At 39.9% G+C, this 20,482-nt stretch overlaps 2 protein-coding genes across 3 annotated transcripts in view; one reads left to right on the top strand and one right to left on the bottom strand.

Moving 5' to 3' along the window:
* LOC117394729 (la-related protein 4B-like) overlaps positions 1 to 1,182 on the bottom strand; it is a 42,311-nt gene extending 41,129 nt beyond the window's left edge. Inside the window, exon 1 of one of the 2 annotated variants that reach the window (XM_059019318.1) lies at positions 664 to 1,182. The gene's annotated coding sequence lies outside the window, so the exon portion shown is untranslated. The remainder of the gene's footprint in view (positions 1 to 663) is intronic. The other variant, XM_033993228.3, reaches the window with a different exon arrangement.
* A 6,665-nt stretch (positions 1,183 to 7,847) lies between these two features.
* LOC117394266 (GTP-binding protein 4) lies at positions 7,848 to 20,475 on the top strand. Its single transcript, XM_033992381.3, has 17 exons — positions 7,848 to 7,979; positions 9,013 to 9,183; positions 9,270 to 9,373; positions 9,731 to 9,867; positions 10,376 to 10,476; positions 10,838 to 10,930; positions 11,807 to 11,998; positions 12,576 to 12,641; positions 13,533 to 13,622; positions 13,717 to 13,827; positions 14,619 to 14,696; positions 15,633 to 15,684; positions 16,373 to 16,473; positions 16,951 to 17,148; positions 17,301 to 17,366; positions 17,486 to 17,629; positions 18,105 to 20,475. Exons 1-17 carry the CDS (start codon positions 7,932 to 7,934, stop codon positions 18,255 to 18,257), a joined length of 1,905 nt encoding a protein of 634 aa, XP_033848272.1. The 5' UTR covers positions 7,848 to 7,931; the 3' UTR covers positions 18,258 to 20,475.
* The last annotated feature ends 7 nt before the right edge of the window (positions 20,476 to 20,482 follow it).

The following is a 20,482-nucleotide window of genomic DNA, read 5'->3' on the forward strand; positions in this document are numbered from 1 at the left end:
TTAACAGCAATAACGACATCGTATCACTGCGCTCCAGTCACTCATTCCTTACATATCTAATGGCATTCTACCAAAAACATTGATAAGTAGAATAAACCGTTAGTATTACAAATATAACTTCTCGGGGTCGTTTTATGGCAGCATCAAAATTGTTCTAAACACTCGGTAAGTATGCGATTTAACTAAGAGTCCATCATCAACAATTACCCATTTACAACAACATTGATTCAGCAACAGCATCCTGAAAGATGGCGACCTCCGTGTTTGAGATTGAACCCCCCTCCTTTTCAAATCCAAACGGAGTCCTTAAACCAGGCCCTATATCCCACCTAACAAGGTGATAACCAGACAGCAACCCAGAACTGATGTTATGCTAGTTAATTATTAATTATTACTCTCCATATACCATCACTGGCCTTCTGACTACCCTGCTCAAAACGCCATGGAAAACCAGAGGCAAGAGGCATCTGTCGGTGTTATTTTTCACATTCGCATTCCAAAATACTTTACTTTTTAACCGATCATTCAATGTATACCTATAGATCAGTCAGATTTTTTATATAAAATGCGTATTGTGTTACAAAAGAAATGTTAAATAAACACAAGGTAAATATGTAAATGAATATCCTTTGCTGGGTGAGAGGGAGAAAGGCGTTTACTCACCTGTCGACTGCACACAGGCACTGTCCTGACTGTGTGGGCCGCCTCGCTTCAGATTTTTATCCCTCAGCGACGGCAGGAATTCAACCGGTAGCTTTTCAAAAAAAAAAAAAAAAAAAAAAAAAAAAAGGATAGAGTAGGATAGGTGCGGGTTCCAAATATGTTCTAAATAAATCTTAAATTAAAAATGTCGGACTATAAAACGTAAATTTGAAGTTCTGCCTGATATGTTTTTCTTCTACTTGGTGATACAACAAAAATCGCTTGGTTGCTGTTTTTCAATTTCGTTTTCTGTTTGCGACTCAAATGTACTGCTGGTTGAGAAGGAGAATAACAAGGAAATGTCGTTTAATTGTCACTCTCTTCACTGCAGTTTACGACTCTTCTATCGCAAAACCAGTGGAGAGGAGACAAAATACAATTCTTCTCTCCCATTCGGAGAGCAGTAACCACCACACACACAGCAACGGCAACCGGAACTCCCGCCTTCCTGACTTCTAGGTTGGCTGTTGCCGAGGCACAGAAGACCCACTCGTGACCGAAGACGTGGGTGGGGATTGGCCGTGACCTATAGGAACGGCGTACACACAGTGACTGTACGTCTGTTTTTTTCCTTCATGTAATACGATGGGTTTAATTGTATTCGTTAATCGAAGACGTAGCACCGTTTTTAAAAATAAAAAGCAGAGAAACATAAAAAGCTGATTTAAAAATCATAATGGGAGTTGACTCTCTCCTGTTGCGACAAGCATCAATCTAGCTGTTTAGGCAGATAGATGTAGTAGGCTAAGTTAATCAAAGTAGGCGACAATTTACAGGGGTTTTAGGATTAACAAGAAGAGCGATACCTACTGCCACTATTGTGTTTGATGAATGTCAGGAGAGTGCAATGCCAGTCACTCACGTTAGACAAAATCAGAAGCAGCAACAACACTGAGTATAGACCCTAGCCAGCTAGTACTGCCCTATGAATGGAGTGTGCACGAATGAAACCTCAATTAAGAGGACGCCATGTGTGGTACAATACAATACAAACGTACAATACTAAAGAGAAATTCAATAAATCAATGTACCGCCTCCTTATGACATCACAGTTGATGGATGTATAAAACTCATGCAGCTGGGAAATAACATGACTGCAAAAGATAAACACTCTAAATTTCAAGTCAAAACATTCTAGGATTTAAAAAAATAAAAAAAAATAAAAATAAACAGCAGTATTGTTTATGGAAATACCTTCTAAATATGGATTTGTTTATTCTGTTGTATATATTAAACATAAAATATTGGCCACCTTATAAAACATTTTATAAAACAATATGCCACAAAACCGCTGTAAAATATTTATAACTGGAAGATTAGGTTTTACTTTAACATTAGGCCTTGAAAAGAATTGAGCAGGATCAGCTCATGTAGGTTAAAGCAGTATAGACAAGTCTTGTCGAGTTGCATCTGGAACTAACAGTCCTCCGATTATCCAGCTAATAATTCTGTGTGTACCCTGATTCTTCAGTAATGCTGAATATGTCCAATAAATTGCTGTAAAATAAACAGCAATGTGTCTGCTCTGGTGATTGTGCAGATAAAACTACAGCAAAAAGTAAACAGCAAGAATAGTTTACGAATGCTGGACTGTTCAAAACAAAGCCTGCGGGTACATGTGGGAATACAAGGAAGTACATGCAAGTGGATACATAACTGGAGAGAGTACTTGTAAAAGGAGAAACCTCTAAATGGGGTCATTTACTCAGCGGGGATGCCACAGGGATCCTTGCTTGAGCCCATGTTGGATCAAGGGATAATGCATACGACACAAAGTGTGGGGTACTGGCCTACATGCTTTCAGCCATCCAGAACTGGGCAGAAAAATGTAGGATCCAAATTCTAGAACAGGCCCATCAGGAGAAAAGCCTGGGTGATGCACAGTGCAGGGAACCAAGCAAAAAGGGGAACTGCATGCTTGGTTACATAGCCACGTGTTGAGAGCAAACCGAAGGCCATTAAGATGAGGTTGTACAACACACACGAGAGACTGCAGTCGTGGTCACCACAGTACCAAAAAGGATATTGTGACCCTGGGGAGAGTCCAGCAAAGAGCAACCAGACCAATCCCATGGCTTATAGGAATGATATATGGAAATAGGTTGAAGGAACTGCATTTGTTTAGCCTAGAGGAAAGAAGAAATAGAGGGACTTTTAAAATCTCAACAGGAGATGACAAGGCTACCTCTAACCAATATTTTAGGCACAGCAGTGAAACCAGGACCAGAGGACACAGCTGGAAATGAAGTGGATATAGACTTAGCACAGAGGGTAGGGGACACTTCTTTGAGGGTAGGTGATGCTTTCTTGGAACACATGTTGTGCCATCCTGCTTTACTGACATTTGGGAGCACTGTACAGGACAATGAATATATTATACCTTCCAGCAGGAGAATAGGAGAAGGTTCCTCTATAGGGTATAGCTTTAGAGATGTTATGAATGCAGCACAACAAAAAATAAAACCCCAAACTCCTACAAAAATCTGCCAGTGAAATAATATAGTTCAGTTATTGCTGTGGTTTCAATTGCTGGTGAACAGATTCAGCATTTTCAAAGATATTAAATAAGAAAGATTAAAAGTTAATATGAAATGATAACTTGTTCTATTTGGAGGGGTGAAAAGACTTTTAAAAGAATGAGTGGCACATCCGGTAAAGGCACTCTGTGTGGAGTGCAGGGTGCGCCCTTAGCTTGGAGGTTGCTGGTTTAAGTCCAGGCTTTTCCAATGCCGACCGTGGACGGGAGCTCCCAGGGAGCGGCGCACAATTGGCCGAGCAGGGGTGGGTGGTTGGTGGGGGGGGGGAGGAGGGCTTAGGTCGGCCAGGGTTGCCTTGGCTCACCGCGCACTGTAGACTGGCCAGGCACCTGCGGGCCTGCCTATAAGTTGTCCAGAGCTGCATGGTCCTCTGACGCTGTAGCTCTGAGGTGACTGCATGGCTGGCCTGCAGAGTGAAAAGAAGCGGACGGCTGACGGCACGCATTTCGGAGGACGCGTGTGTCCGTCTTCGTCCCACCCAAGTCAGCGTGGGGGTGGCAGCAGTGGGATGAAATAAACAATTAGGTCTTAGCAAATTGGGGAGAAAGTAATTGCCAATCCCAAATTTAAATAAGAAAAGAATGATGTAGCCAGCAATTTGAGTGTGTTTTCAGTCAGTGTAGATTGAATTCAGTTTCTTTTACATTTGACCCACGCATGACAAATTGTAGGTCTTTGAAATAAATAGATGGAGTGATTTAAAATACTGAATGTAAAAGGCTGCTTATTTATAAAAGAAGTTCATATTTATATTACTGTATACGATATCACCTCTATGTTAAGGTAAAAGATTATAAAATAAATAAATAAATAAATAAATAAAGGTTAATTCAATCTTTTTTTTAATTATTTGATGAAAAGAAACTGCCCTTCTTGATATTCATGTAACCTCAAAAACGTATGCAAAAAAGCACACATACAGACCTGAAATCAACAAAAGACATATACAGTACAGAAGTATTGTACTGTATAGAAGGGGTTCAATAAAGCAAAGTCGTACTATTTTCCATATATAAAAAACATATATGTATACCTCTTGAAAATAGGTTTGAAAGGTTTGCGTATACGGCCCTGTGTATAATAGTGTATTTATTATAATTAACAGAGTACAAAGAGAATACATTGGAAGCATAAATTCCATTCTATTACAGTATAATAACTATATTGAAATAGCAGCTTGCTCAAACAACTGGTTTTATAAAATACATGTGTGCAGCTTCAAAGGGGAAATAGGCAGAAGCAACCAGGTGTGCTACGATCCTATAAAATGTTAACAGCCCAAGTGTAACTAATCCTAAAAGGGAGAACAGACTTTTTTCCTAAAATAAAACCAGTCTCTAACATTAACCTTTTGAAACATAATTGGAACTGCTTACACCATATTGTTTGATGAATGAGAACTGGAAAAAAAAGTAATATAGTAAGCCATGGTCTACTACAGCTGTATAGCGGTAGAGTTTAGGGCTGCTGTGCAAGCAGCTCTAGGGTAAGTTCTACATATAATGCATTGTAGACCTTAAAATAAATAAGCCCTGCTGTCGGTGTAGGATTTGACTTGCATCTTTCTGTTGTTTGTTTATTCTCATTGGGCTCTGAAGCAGTAGGGGCGTCATGTAGGAACGTTCTTTAAGACTAATGTTGGTGCTGCAGAACCCCCCCCCAGCAGTCTGCCTAGACTGTGAGCTGCCTGCAGAAAAACAGAGTTCTCCTGCTCTCAAGAATGAAAGTGTTCCCAAATATTTGAAAAGCATCTTGTTTTTTTTATTTAGATGTAGAATGATGCTGTGATGAATGATGATACGTGTTGTGCTTACAGCAAGTGCTTATATAGCTAACAAAATAATTGCCTAAGCCAAACCGCTCATGCATTTCCGTTCACTTTTCAGGCAACAGTTACAAAACCCCTGTGCTCAATACAGGGTTCCAGTTCTGCACATATGCCCTGGGATAGCATCTTTGTGGGTAGACCCCCCCCCCCCCCCCCCACACACACACTTTGACCAGGTGTTCTCAGAACTGAAACACTTATTTCATTGTGTTGAACCTTAGTAAGGACATTTTTGAACATCATTTGTACAAGCGTTGACAAAGCTAGCATTGAATAACGTGTTCATATTTGGTGGGCCTGATTCATTTTGGAATGTGTCTCGCATTTATTTAACACATTATACTTGTTATATTGAAGAATACATCAGGAACATTCATAGTGCTGTGGTAATTTCACTCATGCTGATAGCCATAAACACCCCCTCGGGGCTTGTGGGTTATTCGGCTATCTTGATTCGTGCAATAACTGCAGCCCTATAAATGTACATGGTGTATCCTCTATTGAGTATCAGCATCTGATGATATATATTAAGGAGGCACCTATCCATGTCTCTACTTCTATTTCTACATCTATATACAGATCCAGAGGTGTTCATTCACAATTGCAGGTAGTTTTTTTTTTTTTTTTCCTCAGTGCCGGCTCCCATATTTAAGAGGTCAATGTCCTTTTTAAATTGGAACTTCAGAAGGGTTGTAATGCCATACCAACGCATACCAGCTCAACAAAAGCTTTTGTGTCTGCTGCATTGCCCCAGGGCATCACTGTTCACAATTCACTACATCTCTTGCATCTAATGAGTGTCTGTTCCTCAGACTGAAGTATCGGTTTCCAGATCGTATTTCTTATTGCAGTGGCTCAGCAGAGAGATGCTCCTTATGTGCCAGGGTAGGCTGCTTTTTGGGGGCATGCTGTTGGCAGAAGGAATTGTCTGGGATGTCTGTAGCAGGTCAGACAGGCATGGAGGCAGCTTATCTCTTGTGGCCAGCTATCATTGCGTAAGAATAAATGTTGCTAATGCTAATAAAAGTGATTTAAAGTGTTGATGACCATTCCAAGCAGTTATCATTTTCTAATATAACAACAGGCAGTTACAATGATGCCAGCTAAAAAAAAAAAAAGAGTAAGAACTATGTAATGTACAGTTTACATAGCACTGTAACAACACTGTTCTAATAATAATAATAATAATAATAATAATAATAATAATAATAATAATAATAATAAAATACAGTCCATTTTACTGCTGTCGACAGCCTTGTACATCAGTTTTAATAGGCTTGATAAATATGCTGTCAAGAAATGCCAATGAAAGTGACAGTCCGTCTTTCTCTGATTCATCCCACAGCCCTACTGCAGTAAACAGCATGACTGGCCAACCCACACAACAGCAATCACCAATCCCTACAGGACACAGCCAGCCCATACCCGTCGGTATGGCTCATTAACAGGATTTATGTCAGTGCTTAAAAAGCCTTCTACGTGGTTAGTTCTGTGTGGTCTGACCACAGCATGGTCATGTAGGTGGCAAACAGCTTTCTTTGATTTGGAAATTACACTTTTCGACCAAACCCCCCGGTCCCAATGCAGGATTTGTCTCGCCTAGCTTGCAGAGGAGTGTGAATTATCATTAGCGATTCCTCTTCTTTATTCAGCTATTGAAAGCTGTCGATTGACGTGCATATGGCAGCTAGGTGCACCATTCAGCACCAGGTCAGGAAATAAACTCGCGTTCATAATAAATTATAGCACATTAACCACATTAATAAACACCGAGCCAGACCTTGCAGCCTCCCGTCAACGTCAGAGACAATTTATGTTAAGTAGTGTCTGGCTCATAAAGGCGTTGGGCGGGAGGAATCATTCATTCAGCCAGGCAGAAGACTTTTTTTGTCGTTTAACCTTTTCAGTCTTGAATTATTTTTGTCGAGTTTAAGGACATTTGTTTGTTTGTTTGTTTGATTTACATATGTTTCTACGCTACCTCAGAATGGAACATATAGGAAACGTGATTTTTGACGGCATGTGTTAACAGACAGCACTAAGATAGAACTAAAAGGGTTAAATGTTCTTTCAGATCTACTTGGAGTTGATCCATTATGGAAACACTTCCCCCAACCAATGCATGATTCAATCAACATGCAAAAATCTGCCTAGCCCGGATACAGTAGGAATACCAGCAGTGATTCAGCTTGTGTCCTGTGGTTGTAAGACAAAGTGCAAAAGGGCGAACTGCAAATGTTCAGTAGTACTTCTGGACAGCTCCTGCCTGCAGCCCCTGCCTGTGGCTGCAATGCAAAACAGTGCTGTAATCCTGCTGGATAGACAGCAGATGGTCTACTAATTAAGGCAAATGAATCTACTTAGAAAACAAACCTGTAACAAGAATGTTATCATATTCCGTTGGAAAAGATGTGCATATTTTGAGATAACCCTTTTCTGTTAAGAACTGCTGTGTTTCAATTTGTCTACATTATTTGTGTGATTGTGACGTTAATAGAGAAACCATGCCTATAACTGCAAATTTTCCTAGACCCCGGGGTGTTGTAGATAACATTTTGAGCAAACAAAAAGTCTAATGTCGTCTAAAACAACAAATTCAAAAGTGTCATTCAGCCCTGAAAAGCACCTACTGTACTGCAATGGGCACAGGCGATTGCTTGTAACAAAAAATGACATGAACAAGCATAGACATAATGTGATGCAGTTCCAAATGTGCGCAGCAGAGGACAGTAATGAGTAACTGTTATTCATTCTCCTTTCCGCATGCCCTCCTGCTCAGTCAGATTTATCGGTGATTAGAGTTGAGTGTTCGGTACACGCTCTCGCGACATTCAAGGCTGTTGAGTGCAGCATAAGGTGGCAAGATGGCTCTCTACAACTTTAAAAAGATTATGGTGGTGCCCACCGCAAAGGTATTTTATTTATACGTTAAAAATCATTTCAGGCTGTGTGTGTTGTTTTGTATGTGAATGTTGAACTCTGCCGGCTATTGACAGACTCGTACGAACACAAAAGCTGTGTATCCTGATCGAGTTGCTCTGTGTCTGCGCTGCCATTGCAATGCAGGAGACACGTGTGTACGAGTGCGCTACAGGAATGTGCTAATCGATTTAAACCAAGATCCAGAGAACTATATACCACGCACATTTTACAACTACCACGATTACAGGAATCGTTAGATTTTAGTTTTGCGTGTTACCTCTGTGGAATGCTATTAGTAAAACAAAAACACATTTTTTTTAGTGGTGAAGGAAAACAAATAGAAATATTATTTTCTTTGTTTTGTATTAAAAGTACAACAGTAAAATGCTTCGGTTTGATTGACACATCATCACGATTCACAGCTGGAATACCCCTTGTGTATTGTAACCAAACTGGACTGTCAACAAGGTCTGCTTACAAATGAACTAGACTGGACAGAAGGCTAAAGAAAGACCATTATCTAAAATGACATTGCAGTATAAAACTCAACATAATTGTGGGTCACTCACTGCAGATGAATAGATCTGAATGCTAGTACTGTACAAAACCATTCTGACCCTTGTGTAGATAGAGAGATTCTGTATTATTAGTGATGGGTTGAACATGCTATTTTCATGTTTGGATATTCATTCAAAATTCAAGCAATTGTTTCTATATTTCCCTGTGCGTTCAAAATCAGATTCCTTGATGGTAAATGATATAAGGAAAAAAAAACTCTGCTGTGTAAAGCAAATAAATGGTCTACTCCATATGGTTCTTGTCCAGCACCAAAGTATGAATTGCAGTCCCAGTTAATGTCTGTGGTTTCCAACCTTTTTACTATAACGGTGTCTAAATACACCCACCCTGTACATACCCCCTTAATGGCACTCTTGTGTTTCCAATACCACCCCACTAAAAGCATTCACATACTGGGGGGTGTTGTTTTTCTTGTGGTTTTAAGATGTGTCTCTGTGTTTTTAGGACTTCATAGACATCACATTATCGAAGACCCAAAGGAAGACCCCCACGGTTGTTCATAAGCATTACCAGATCCACCGAATCAGGCATTTTTATATGAGGAAGGTGAAATTCACGCAGCAGAGCTACCATGACAGACTCACCCAGATCCTAACTGACTTTCCAAAACTGGATGTAAGTATTTGTTCATCTTGAGTGTCTTGGGGGGGAAAGGACATCATAGTAATGTAGCCTGAAGAACTTATGTATTTTTATTTCAGGACATTCATCCTTTCTACGCAGATCTTATGAATGTTCTGTATGACAAAGATCATTACAAGCTGGCATTGGGACAGATCAACATCGCGAAGAACCTCATTAACAAGTAAGGGATTCTCAGTGCTCTTCCAAGTTGTTCAAGAACATGGCGACATACCTCCTAAAGCTTTCTCTTCTTGCTTCTTATTTACACATGATTAATTCTTTCAGCAGCAAGTAACTTTAGAGAAAGAAGACTCCAGGATAAGTCATTCAAACCACCAGTGACCTATACTGTAATATTTGTGGGCCTATATATCTACATATTATTATGGAGTTATCTTTCCTTTATTGGGTTTGCATTATCTTTCCTACATCTGTTACAGGTCTGCAGTGTTAAAAGATGGAACATGTACAGTATGCTGAAGCTCTGCTGATTTTGCTTTCAGATCAGATTTTTTTTTAATTGCTCTCTTTATTTTAGTGTTGCCAAGGACTATGTTCGGCTGATGAAGTACGGAGATTCTCTTTACCGCTGCAAGCAGTTGAAACGTGCAGCTTTGGGGCGTATGTGCACCATTGTCAAGCGACAGAAGCAAAGCTTGGAATACTTGGAGCAAGGTAAGCCATGCTTGGGAGGGGACATGACACTTGTTTGACAGCTCACGTTGTGTTCAAAATAAACAGAACACATACAGTAGTGTGCAAATTTATTAGAACACCTCAAGGTTTGTTATTTATATCCTTTATATATCTACCTGCATGAAAACCTCAGGGTGTGAGAATTTCAATTCTCGGTCAGTAATCAATGACACTTGGTGAGGCACTCGTAAAAATGTTAGACAACTTTGTGCTTTTATTAGGCGTTTTAAACAGCTTTTAAGAAGTCTCATGCTTTTTTATCGTTTGTGGTTATGTGTTTCTTTTTCTCTTACTATTTAAAATGCATGTGTGGCCTATTAAAGTCATCAATTAAATGAGAATTGCTGATTTGCCTATTTTGAGTTTTCCAGGATTTTCAGTTCCAGTGGTTTGATTTCAAAACTACAGAAGCAATGGGGTGTTCTATTAAATTTGCACACTGCTGTTTATTGACAGGAATGTGATTCCCTGTTGTGCTTTTCTGCAGTACGTCAGCATCTTTCCCGTTTGCCAACCATTGATCCCAATACCAGAACCCTTCTGCTCTGTGGGTACCCCAATGTTGGAAAGTCTAGCTTCATAAACAAGGTATGTGGCTGAACATCCGTCTAGAATATAACGTGGTGGTCTTCTGTTATTTGCTGTCTAATGTTATGTCTACAAAAATCTTTTGCTTTCCGTAAACTAGCCTTGTTGGGCCATATTTTTAAATATTTTAAATGTTTTAATTAAATTGCAACCCCAGCATAGTTGGTCCACAGAGACTGTGATAAGAGGGTGCAGTATAAAAAAAGGACACAGACATTTTAGTTTTTTCCCACTTTGAATACATGTTGAGCAATGTTTAATCAAATATTGGGTTATTTGTCCCAGCACTGTGTTATAGCGATGTAGTGGGAACACATACTTTTTAAATACAGTGGTTCTGATTCTTTAATCCTCTCAACAGGTGACCAGAGCTGATGTTGAAGTGCAGCCCTATGCCTTCACCACAAAGTCTCTTTTTGTGGGACACATGGATTACAAGTACCTGCGCTGGCAGGTAAGTGTCATTAACTAGTTATGAAACCAGTCCTAATAGAAGCCACCAAATAGTTGTCATGGTATACCTGTAGTGCTGTAGTTTCTGAAAACGTGGTCCTGTTCCAATAGACAGTTCTGATACCTTTTCTCTATGTGTGGATGTACTGTACCGGTGGATTTGTTTTTCTCAAATCGAAACTTTAAAGCTTTTAGAAGTAAACAGAATGTAACACTCCTGCCGATGTACAATACACCTTTCTGCTACCAATGTAGGGGAAACTGCCTTTGCATGGAGGAGGCAGTACCTGTTTAGTGTGACTGCTGTTACTTTTACAAACTTAACGAAGTTGAGTCGTTCTGATTACATGGGTTCATAACGTAATGAAACTGGACGAAATAAAACCTCTTTGCATCAAGCTTGGGGTAAATTCCTGTCTTTAAATTCCAATTCATTTTAGAAATCTAATAAAAATTGCCGTTTAGCAGTATTCTGTTAAAATGAGCATCTCACAGTGGGAGCAAATTACTTAAATTGAAGTCCTTGTTAATCAATTAAATTGGCTTCAAATTAAAACAGTTGAACAATTGCAACGATTATTGACCCCGACCCTGCTGTGCGTTACCTTGACAACGAGGCCTGTGCACTATTCCATTTTGTGCTGTAGGTAGTGGATACTCCTGGTATTCTGCTGTGCGTTACCTTGACAACGAGGCCTGTGCACTATTCCATTTTGTGCTGTAGGTAGTGGATACTCCTGATATTCTGCTGTGCGTTACCTTGACAACGAGGCCTGTGCACTATTCAATTTTGTGCTGTAGGTAGTGGATACTCCTGGTATTCTGCTGTGCGTTACCTTGACAACGAGCCGTGTGTGCACTGTTCCTTGTCCTGTAGGTAGTGGATACTCCTGGTATTCTGGACCATCCTCTGGAAGAGAGGAACACCATTGAGATGCAGGCTATCACAGCGCTGGCCCACCTGCGCTCTGCCATCCTCTACGTGATGGATGTGTCTGAGCAGTGCGGGCACGCGCTGGAGCAGCAGCTGGAGCTCTTCCACAGCATCAGACCCTTGTTTGCTAATAAGGTGAGTTTCTTCTGGACAGTTACAGGACTCTCTGAGCTATGGTACTGAACTATCTAAGCAATGTTAACATACTGAAGTGCATAGGGACCGGGAGACTGATCAGGAATGTCTTTGTACTGAGAGTATGGGTTGTCAAGTTGTGCCCTGGTGACAAGAGTGGTGTGCCCAGGACAGCCCTCTCTCTGGAACTTATATTATCTGGAATACTGTAGTACTGATGTAAAGTCATGATGTAATACTAGAGTACTGATGTAAAGTATACTCCTGTAAAGTCATGATGTAATACTGTAGTACTGATGTAAAGGCATGATGTAATACTGATGCAACATCATTACGGACTACTCTGCTCAGTCTCTGCTTTATGTGATAAATCTGTATTTAAATGTCATTATTTAAGTCAAGATACATAATTTATGCTATTGTCCTTGTGAGAAATACACACCGTGGACAAAATATTCTGGAAAAGCCTAGGACTTGTCTGTGCATTCTGTCTGGTTTGTGGTGGTAAAAGGTAACACGTTTGGTAAAAGCTTTATTCAACATTTTATTTATTTTTTTCTAATATTTTTCATTACAGCCATTGATTGTTGTGGCTAATAAATGTGATGTGAAGAAGATAGACGAACTCTCTGAGGAAGACCAGGTCAGAGTCTTTCTCTTCCCCTTTTAACCAAGCCATTGGATAGCTTTGAACCCTTTACTGTCCTGGGTATGTTCCCATAACTATTTAATGCCTATTTTCTCAATGTCAAGTTACTGGACAGCAAAGGCTCAGTGATGCACACTGTTTTGATTTCTGGGATTGTTTTACTCAGGACTGGGTGTATTTATTTTCAAATGCTTGTCACACATTCAATGAAAACCATTAAGTACAGCAAGAAAGATATAAACCATTCATAATTATGACAGCCCAATTCAAATCTATCATGTGACTTTCAGAAGTATTTAAGCTTCCCCATAGGGGGAACTTGTAGGAGCTTGCAAACCCAGCAGCACTTGCTGCTGCTAATATCTCAAAACTATTAAGGCTGGAAAGTAGAAATGTTCAGTTTTATGGAAACTGCTGGCAAACTCTAGTGACAACTTCACTTTGTCCCCTGTAACTTAAGATCGCTGCCACATTGGGGTCATGTGATTTGTTTTCCGGATGAAGTTCCATTCCAGGTGGTGTCTAGTGAATATTAACTGTTTCAGTGCCATATTCTTCTAACCTTTAACCATATTTTTGATAGACTACTTGCTTTCAGACAGGGTCGTTACAAGCTGTGTCCTATGATTCTCTCAAATAGGTTCCATTACAAGCAGCGATCAGTAGAAATTAACTTTTTCACTGTCATGTTGTTTATAACCTCAATGATTCAGATCTTTTTCACATTTCCATGTTACTATGTTTATTGAACCTGGTATGCTGTACCCCTTTTACTACTGGGGGTGCTTTGTGTTTGCACTGTAGCTACCATAACGTAATGTGCATATCAAATAATTGATAACCTTTATAAATAAACAGAACTTAAGACTTTTTTTGTTGTTGCAGAAAATCTTTGCAGGTTTTGAGGAGGAGGGAATTCCAGTCATAGAAACTAGCACCCTGACAGAGGAGGGGGTCATTCAAGTGAAAACACAGGTGAGCTGTTCAACCCATGCATTGTGCTCTTGATTTTGTTCAAGTTAAAATGAAGGTGGTTCAGGTTCTGATTCTCTCTCACTTTCTTTTTCAGGCTTGTGATAAATTGCTGGCTCACCGGGTTGACAGTAAGATGAGAGGAAAGAAGGTGCATGATGTACTGAACAGATTACATTTAGCTGTTCCTTCTAAAAGAGATGAGAAGGTAAGAGTCAGGACTCCCCAGGAATATCTAACCCTTCCACTTCATCCCACACACACACACTCACACTCACACACACACTCACATCGTCATCCTGATAACACACACACACACTCACACACACACACACTCACAGCATCATCCTGTTAACACACACACACACACACACACACACTCAGTGTCATCCTGTTAACACACAGTCATCCTGTTAACACACACGCTGTGTCATCCTGTTAACACACACGCACACTCACACACACACACAGCGTCATCCTGTTAACACACAGCGTCATCCTGTTAACACACACGCACACACACACACACACACACAGCGTCATCCTGTTAACACACAGCGTCATCCTGTTAACACACACGCACAGCGTCATCCTGTTAACACACACGCACAGCGTCATCCTGTTAACACACACGCACTCACACACACACTGTGTCATCCTGTTAACACACACGCACTCACACACACACAGCGTCATCCTATTAACACACACACAGCGTCATCTTGTTAACACATACACACTCACTCACACACACATACTCACAGCGTCATCCTAACCTGTTAACACACACACATTCACAGCTTGTTTTGCTTTTGTGTTTTATAGTAACTATAGGCTGTTTTATTTTTTCTTCATGGACTGCATTTTGGAGGATAATGTTATTTTTATGGTGTTGGGAAAAGTGTGTTTTTTGTATTGGATGCATACATCTAAAATCAATAGTAATTGTTATCTGAGAACATGGAAAGGTGAAATACATTTATTTCAATTGCATTGCAGGTGCGACCTCCTTTCATTCCAGAGGGGGCTTTGGCGCGCAGGAAAGCAATGGAAATTGATGCACCAAAACGCAAGTTGGTAGGTAGTAATGGGGGAATGCAGAATGGTTTGTGTTACAGTGGTCGTTTAAATCATTCCAGTGTCGGTATTGCCAATATAAAGCAAAATAAAATTACAAACTACTTTGGCTGTTCAAGTTCCCCGGAGATTTCACATTTGGTTCTATTGAGGGCTTTAGTGTGGTTTCAGGTTGGTTTGGTCTGCTTGGAGGTTAATGTGAAATGTCCAAAAGAACTCTGCATGGCTGTGTTCTTATTGTACTTACTATCCTACTTTGAAATGAGATACAGTAATTAATTTGTGTTTATTCTTTTTTGCTACCTTTCCTTCAGTCCTGTCAACCCCCCCTACCAATAAACTGACCTGAATGATGTATAATTGTGGCATTGTGAAAATTGTGAGGAGTAAATGCAAGTAGTCAGGGATGACTATTTAGATATTCATGTTTTAATGTAAATAGTTTCCCTAATAGATTAAAATTGGAGGTATACATTTGCAAACAGTTTAGGTGTTAAAATAAAAACACAGTAAGTTTAAGAGCAAGTTTAATATTCAAAACAACAAGTTAGAATAAACAAAAGCATCGGGGAGAGATGAAATCAAGCCTGATCAATAGAAAGACTGCAAGTCACTTCTGACCCCCGCCTCTCGTATTTAACACAGTGTAATACTGCCATCTCAAACAGTACACTTCTGGTACAGGTATAGAAAGTGAACTGTGTTTGCTTTCAAAAACTGAGTGTGAAATTAACAGGCTCTCGGATCACAAATTAAGAAAACCACCCAGTGGACCGAGCAGAGTTCACTTCCATACGGACCGAGTTTGGTTGCCTTCAAACAAACCCAGTTCCACTTGAACTGAACTCCAGCAGTTCAATACATTGCAAACCAGGAGAAAACTGACCCGTGCATGGACATGCTTACTTCACTGAATCCATTTGCTTTCTTCATCAGGAGAGAGATCTGGAGGTGGAGCTTGGTGATGATTACACCCTGGACCTCCAGAGTAAGTATTGTCCTCAGTGATAAGCTTTCCAACCCTGTGAACTGCTCCTCAGCATGGGGATCCATTCAGAGCCCTCCTCCCTTGTGTGTCGTATTAACATTCCACATGTACATGCACTGGATGCCATGGTGCGCTACTGTTGCCTCATACTGATAGCTCAACGCTTGTATTCACAGCTTGCATTCATAGAACAGGGCAGCAGTGTGGAGTAGTAGGGCAGCAGTGTGGAGTAGTGGTTAGGGCTCTGGACTCTTGACCAGAGGGTTGTGGGTTCAATCCCCAGTGGGGGACACTGCTGTTGTACCCTTGAGCAAGGTACTTTACCTAGATTGCTCCAGTAAAAACCCAACTGTATAAATGGGTAATTGTATGTAAAAATAATGTGATATCTGTATATTGTGAAATAATGTATAATGTGATATCTTGTAACAATTGTAAGTCGCCCTGGATAAGGGGGTCTGCTAAGAAATAAATAATAATAATAATAATAATAGAACACAATAATTGGGTGTGCCATGCAGGTGAAACAAATATCTCAGTATAAATTGTCACCACAAGGCAGTTGTGATGCTACTGTTACATTTTCAAAGTTGATATTGTATAGTACTATATATATACATGTTTATAATGCATGCTGTTTGATGGTAACTAACTTTGGATTTCCCCATGTATCCACTTTATTTTATAGAATACTGGGACTTGCTGAATGAGAATGAGAAGCATGATAAGATCCCAGAGATATGGGAGGGTCACAATATAGCTGATTATATTGATCCTGAAATCATGAAGGTAAGTGTCCGCTGCTTGTACTGCATTTTACTCGATTTATCTGCTCAGTTTGTAATGTGGTGGCCTGCTGAGTTAAGTGGAGTAGATGCTCGGAGTTCTTGGAGATTAAATTAGAGAGTATCACATTCTGGGGATATAGCGGGTGTCTGTCAATTCATCCACCCGTCTGTATGTCACTCTTACAGTTTTGCAGAATTGCTAATCAAGTTGTGATTAAACATTTCATTGCTAACTCTGTACTATTCTGTAATACTGTTAATATATGTCATGGTTATCAACTGCATCATGGCTTATCACATTGTCATGAAACGTGGTCATATATATTCTACACTATTCTGTACATACTGTTGATGTCATGGTAATCAACTTTGTCATCATACTGATGGCTCTAATTTAAGTTGGCATGTGTGCTTATGCGAGGACACACACTATTTATATTGTATTTATTTGCTTCTTGTGCCTCACTTGCTCTTCCAGAAACTTGAAGATCTGGAGCAGGAAGAGGAGTTGAAAGAGAAAGCCGGAGAGTACGACTCGGATGATGAAAGTGAAGACGAGGAGATGCAGGAGATCCGGCAGCTGGCCAGCCAGATCAGAGAGAAAAAGAAACTGAAAATTATTGCATCCAAAGAGAAGGACGTACATGGACCAAGAATGCCCAGGACCGTAAAGAAGGTAAGTGTGTTTGGTGAGTCAGTTTATAGCGATTGTCCTCTCAAACAAGAATTCAAAACGCTGGACCTTTTCAGCATATTTATTAAGACATACTATTTTTGCTCGTCTGCTTTTTTTTTTTTTTTTTTTCTAATGCTTTTGTATTTTCTCAGGTTGAAAGAAAGACTCTTGAAAGAGAGATGAGTAGCCTTGGTATTGACATGAGTGATAAAGATGACGTAAGTTTGTTTTTGCAGACATGTTCCATCTGTCTATTTTACTTTTATTCTTTATACATTTAAAATGCCTGATTTCTGGCTTTTCCCTTGAGTGCATTTTCTTTGTAAATCCGGTTCAGGCTCACTATGCTGTCCAGGCCGGCAGATCAAGAAGTCTCACCAGGAAGCGCAAACGTGAAGCCTCAGAGCCGCCAACATCCAGAACTCGCAGCCAGAGCGCCTCCCGTCCCCCACGGGACGTCTCCGGGATTCGGGATGCTAAGGTAGGTTGAGAGGGCTCTTTTTGAGAAGTTTTCTGGTCGACAAAGTTTTGATAGTATTAAAGTTAAATGGAAGAGTCCTTAAAAAAAACAATTTCAGGCTGCTTTATAAACTACAATTTAGTGCAAATCTAAAATCGCTTGGCTATTTTTAAACCAAGGAAAATTTTAGGAGGTGTTGAGCATGAAGACTGGATATCTGCTACGTTTATTATATTTCAGTTAACTGAACAATAAATATAACCTACTCCAAAAGCCTGGTAGTTTAGTTAAGTGGAATGCCTGAGCTTTCATTCTTAGAGAGGTGTTCACCTGATAACCCCCCCCCCCCCCCCCCCCCCCACCCACCCACCAATTCCCCCAAGTGTGAGTGTTTGTTTGTCACCTAACAAAATGTGGCCACAATTGAATCTGTTAATTCAGTTCTAGATCGGTGTCCCATCGCTGATCATTTATTTATATTCAATTTCATTTATAGATGTTGAAAAAGGTTAAGAGGATGATGAAGAACTCCCAGAGAGACATGAATCGTATGGGCAAGAAAGGAGAGGCAGACAGACATGTGTTTGATCTCAAACCCAAACATCTGTTTGCAGGCAAGAGAAAGTCAGGCACCAACGACAGAAGATAAAAGTGATATTTCAGTCTTTCGATACAAACTGAATTTACTTTCACCGTGTGCTTGGTATATTGTCTTCTAGAGAAAATGCATAATTCAATGGACAGATTCAAACTCTGCCTTATATATTTGTTTGAGAGACGGGAATGCTGTAAGCCTACGTAATCCTCTTGTCTTCCTGATGTGTTTGATTCGGTAATGCAAAGCTGCTCCAGTTTGGGTTTGAAAAGTAACATTGAGGATGCACACAAGTCCAGCATGAACTGTGATGGATGTACATATTGGATTACAACTGAATATTTAACTGGTTACCATTTTGTAAACCACTATTTGCTGTGTAGATGTATGTCTGCAGTGTTCATTAAAATACTGCGTTTGGCATGATTTCCTAAATACAGGAAGCTCTTTGTATTTAACCAGTCAAATAGTGCTTCTGCATCAGGGTTGGAAATAACACTCCTATTACATAGCAGTTTAACCCATTCCAGGTTTTAATATGAACTTGATTAGCCACAGTATATACTGTAGGTATCAAGCACAGGTGTCTTATTAGATGCACAGTAAAACCAGGCATGGATCAAACCGCTATGCAATGGAAGTCTCATTGCCGCCCCTGATCAGCATCAGTACTTCCTACCTGTCTACAAAAGGGCCTTGTTGGAAAGTCTTGAGTAGAAACTGGTTTTCAACTAGTAACATGTTACCTTGTTTTGTGCCATGTTCCTAAGTAGTTGTATATTGTATCCATGCCTTTCAGCATTTTCATCACAGACTCCGATTGCCAATAATGATGGACTTGCTTACCAGGTTAAAGATTAGTGCTCATCAAGATTAGGTGTCTGTTTGTCATACATTCTGAGGGGAGGTATTATTATTATTTGTTTATTTAGCAGACGCCTTTATCCAAGGCGACTTACAGAGACGGGTGTGTGAACTATGCATCAGGTATTGAAGAAACTGACTGGGAAGAGCTGCAGCTGTATTTCTTCTAGAACAGTTCACAGTGCCAGGGATAGACCTGGATTGTAAATGTGGTGTGGTAATTCCAGGATAAGCACGGGTGGACAGTTGATTCAGTCCTTGGTGCATTCATAGTGCTGGACAAGGCTCTTAAAAAGAAAACAAACTTTTTATTCCGGCCAGGAAATGAAGTAGACAGATGTTTGGGGGTAATTCCTGTATACTTGGGGAAATTTGCTTATGCCATGTTGTTTAAAAATATTCCATGTTAATTTGAGATACATACACTTTAAATGTATGCATAGTATTTGGAAGTTATTGTACTGTATAATTTGTATGCTTTTACATTTTTGGTCAGGCATTGGGTATGGTGAAATGTAAACTTCAAGTGAAGTTAAACCACGTCTCTATTAAAAATATCTCTTCTCCATGACTGTAGACATGCTCTTCTACATTGTGCCTTTTTAAATGGACAGTAAATCAATCACACTAATATTCCTAATGAATTTGGAGTTGTGTAAAGCCATGATTTCCTGTCACGATTTGCATTGGAACTAGGCATAGATAAAGTGGTAAATGACAGGATGGGGGGTTTAAGGGTCATCTTTGGGTTATGCTTGGATTGTTCCTTGTTCAGGGGGTGTTCTGAATGGTTTAATTGAACCAGTTAAGCCTCCATCCAGACCCTGAAGTACTTAATTATCTAATGTTATCCGTTAATCCTGGAGTGGAATTGGACAGCCCTGTCCCAGTTTATTTTATTTGATAAGAGACAGAACTGTACTTGTGATATCCATGCCACATATAGTTTTGATCACAGTGGTACAGCACAGTAGAGTTAAGTCACTGTCTGTGTGCTTATAGGTACGTCAGAGACATACTGACATGATGCTAGGTAAAGGGGCAGAGGTTTATGCAGCTTAGCATTCTGTTAACTGCTAGCTGCATACACCACCACTGTACTATTATAAATAAATTATAGTGCCAGCAGGGAAGTACTTTGAAGCACTGTTTGTATGCTTCTGTTTTGCTGACTGTCTGGCAGGAACCAGCTGAGTGTCCAGTTTAAGGACCTCCTTCTTTTAATGTTAAATATAAAGTACAGCACGCCGGTCACAGTACAGACCTTTTAGTTTTAAATAATGTCACTTATCAATATACAGTATTAATTCAGCATTTTGATATTAAGACAATGATGGAATCTATCATTACTTACTGTATACACCACCATACGGTTTGTGTAACTCCATTAAAAAAAAAAAAAATACAATCACTGT

Source organism: Acipenser ruthenus, chromosome 3 (genome assembly GCF_902713425.1).
Source record: "Acipenser ruthenus chromosome 3, fAciRut3.2 maternal haplotype, whole genome shotgun sequence".
NCBI lineage: Eukaryota > Metazoa > Chordata > Actinopteri > Acipenseriformes > Acipenseridae > Acipenser > Acipenser ruthenus.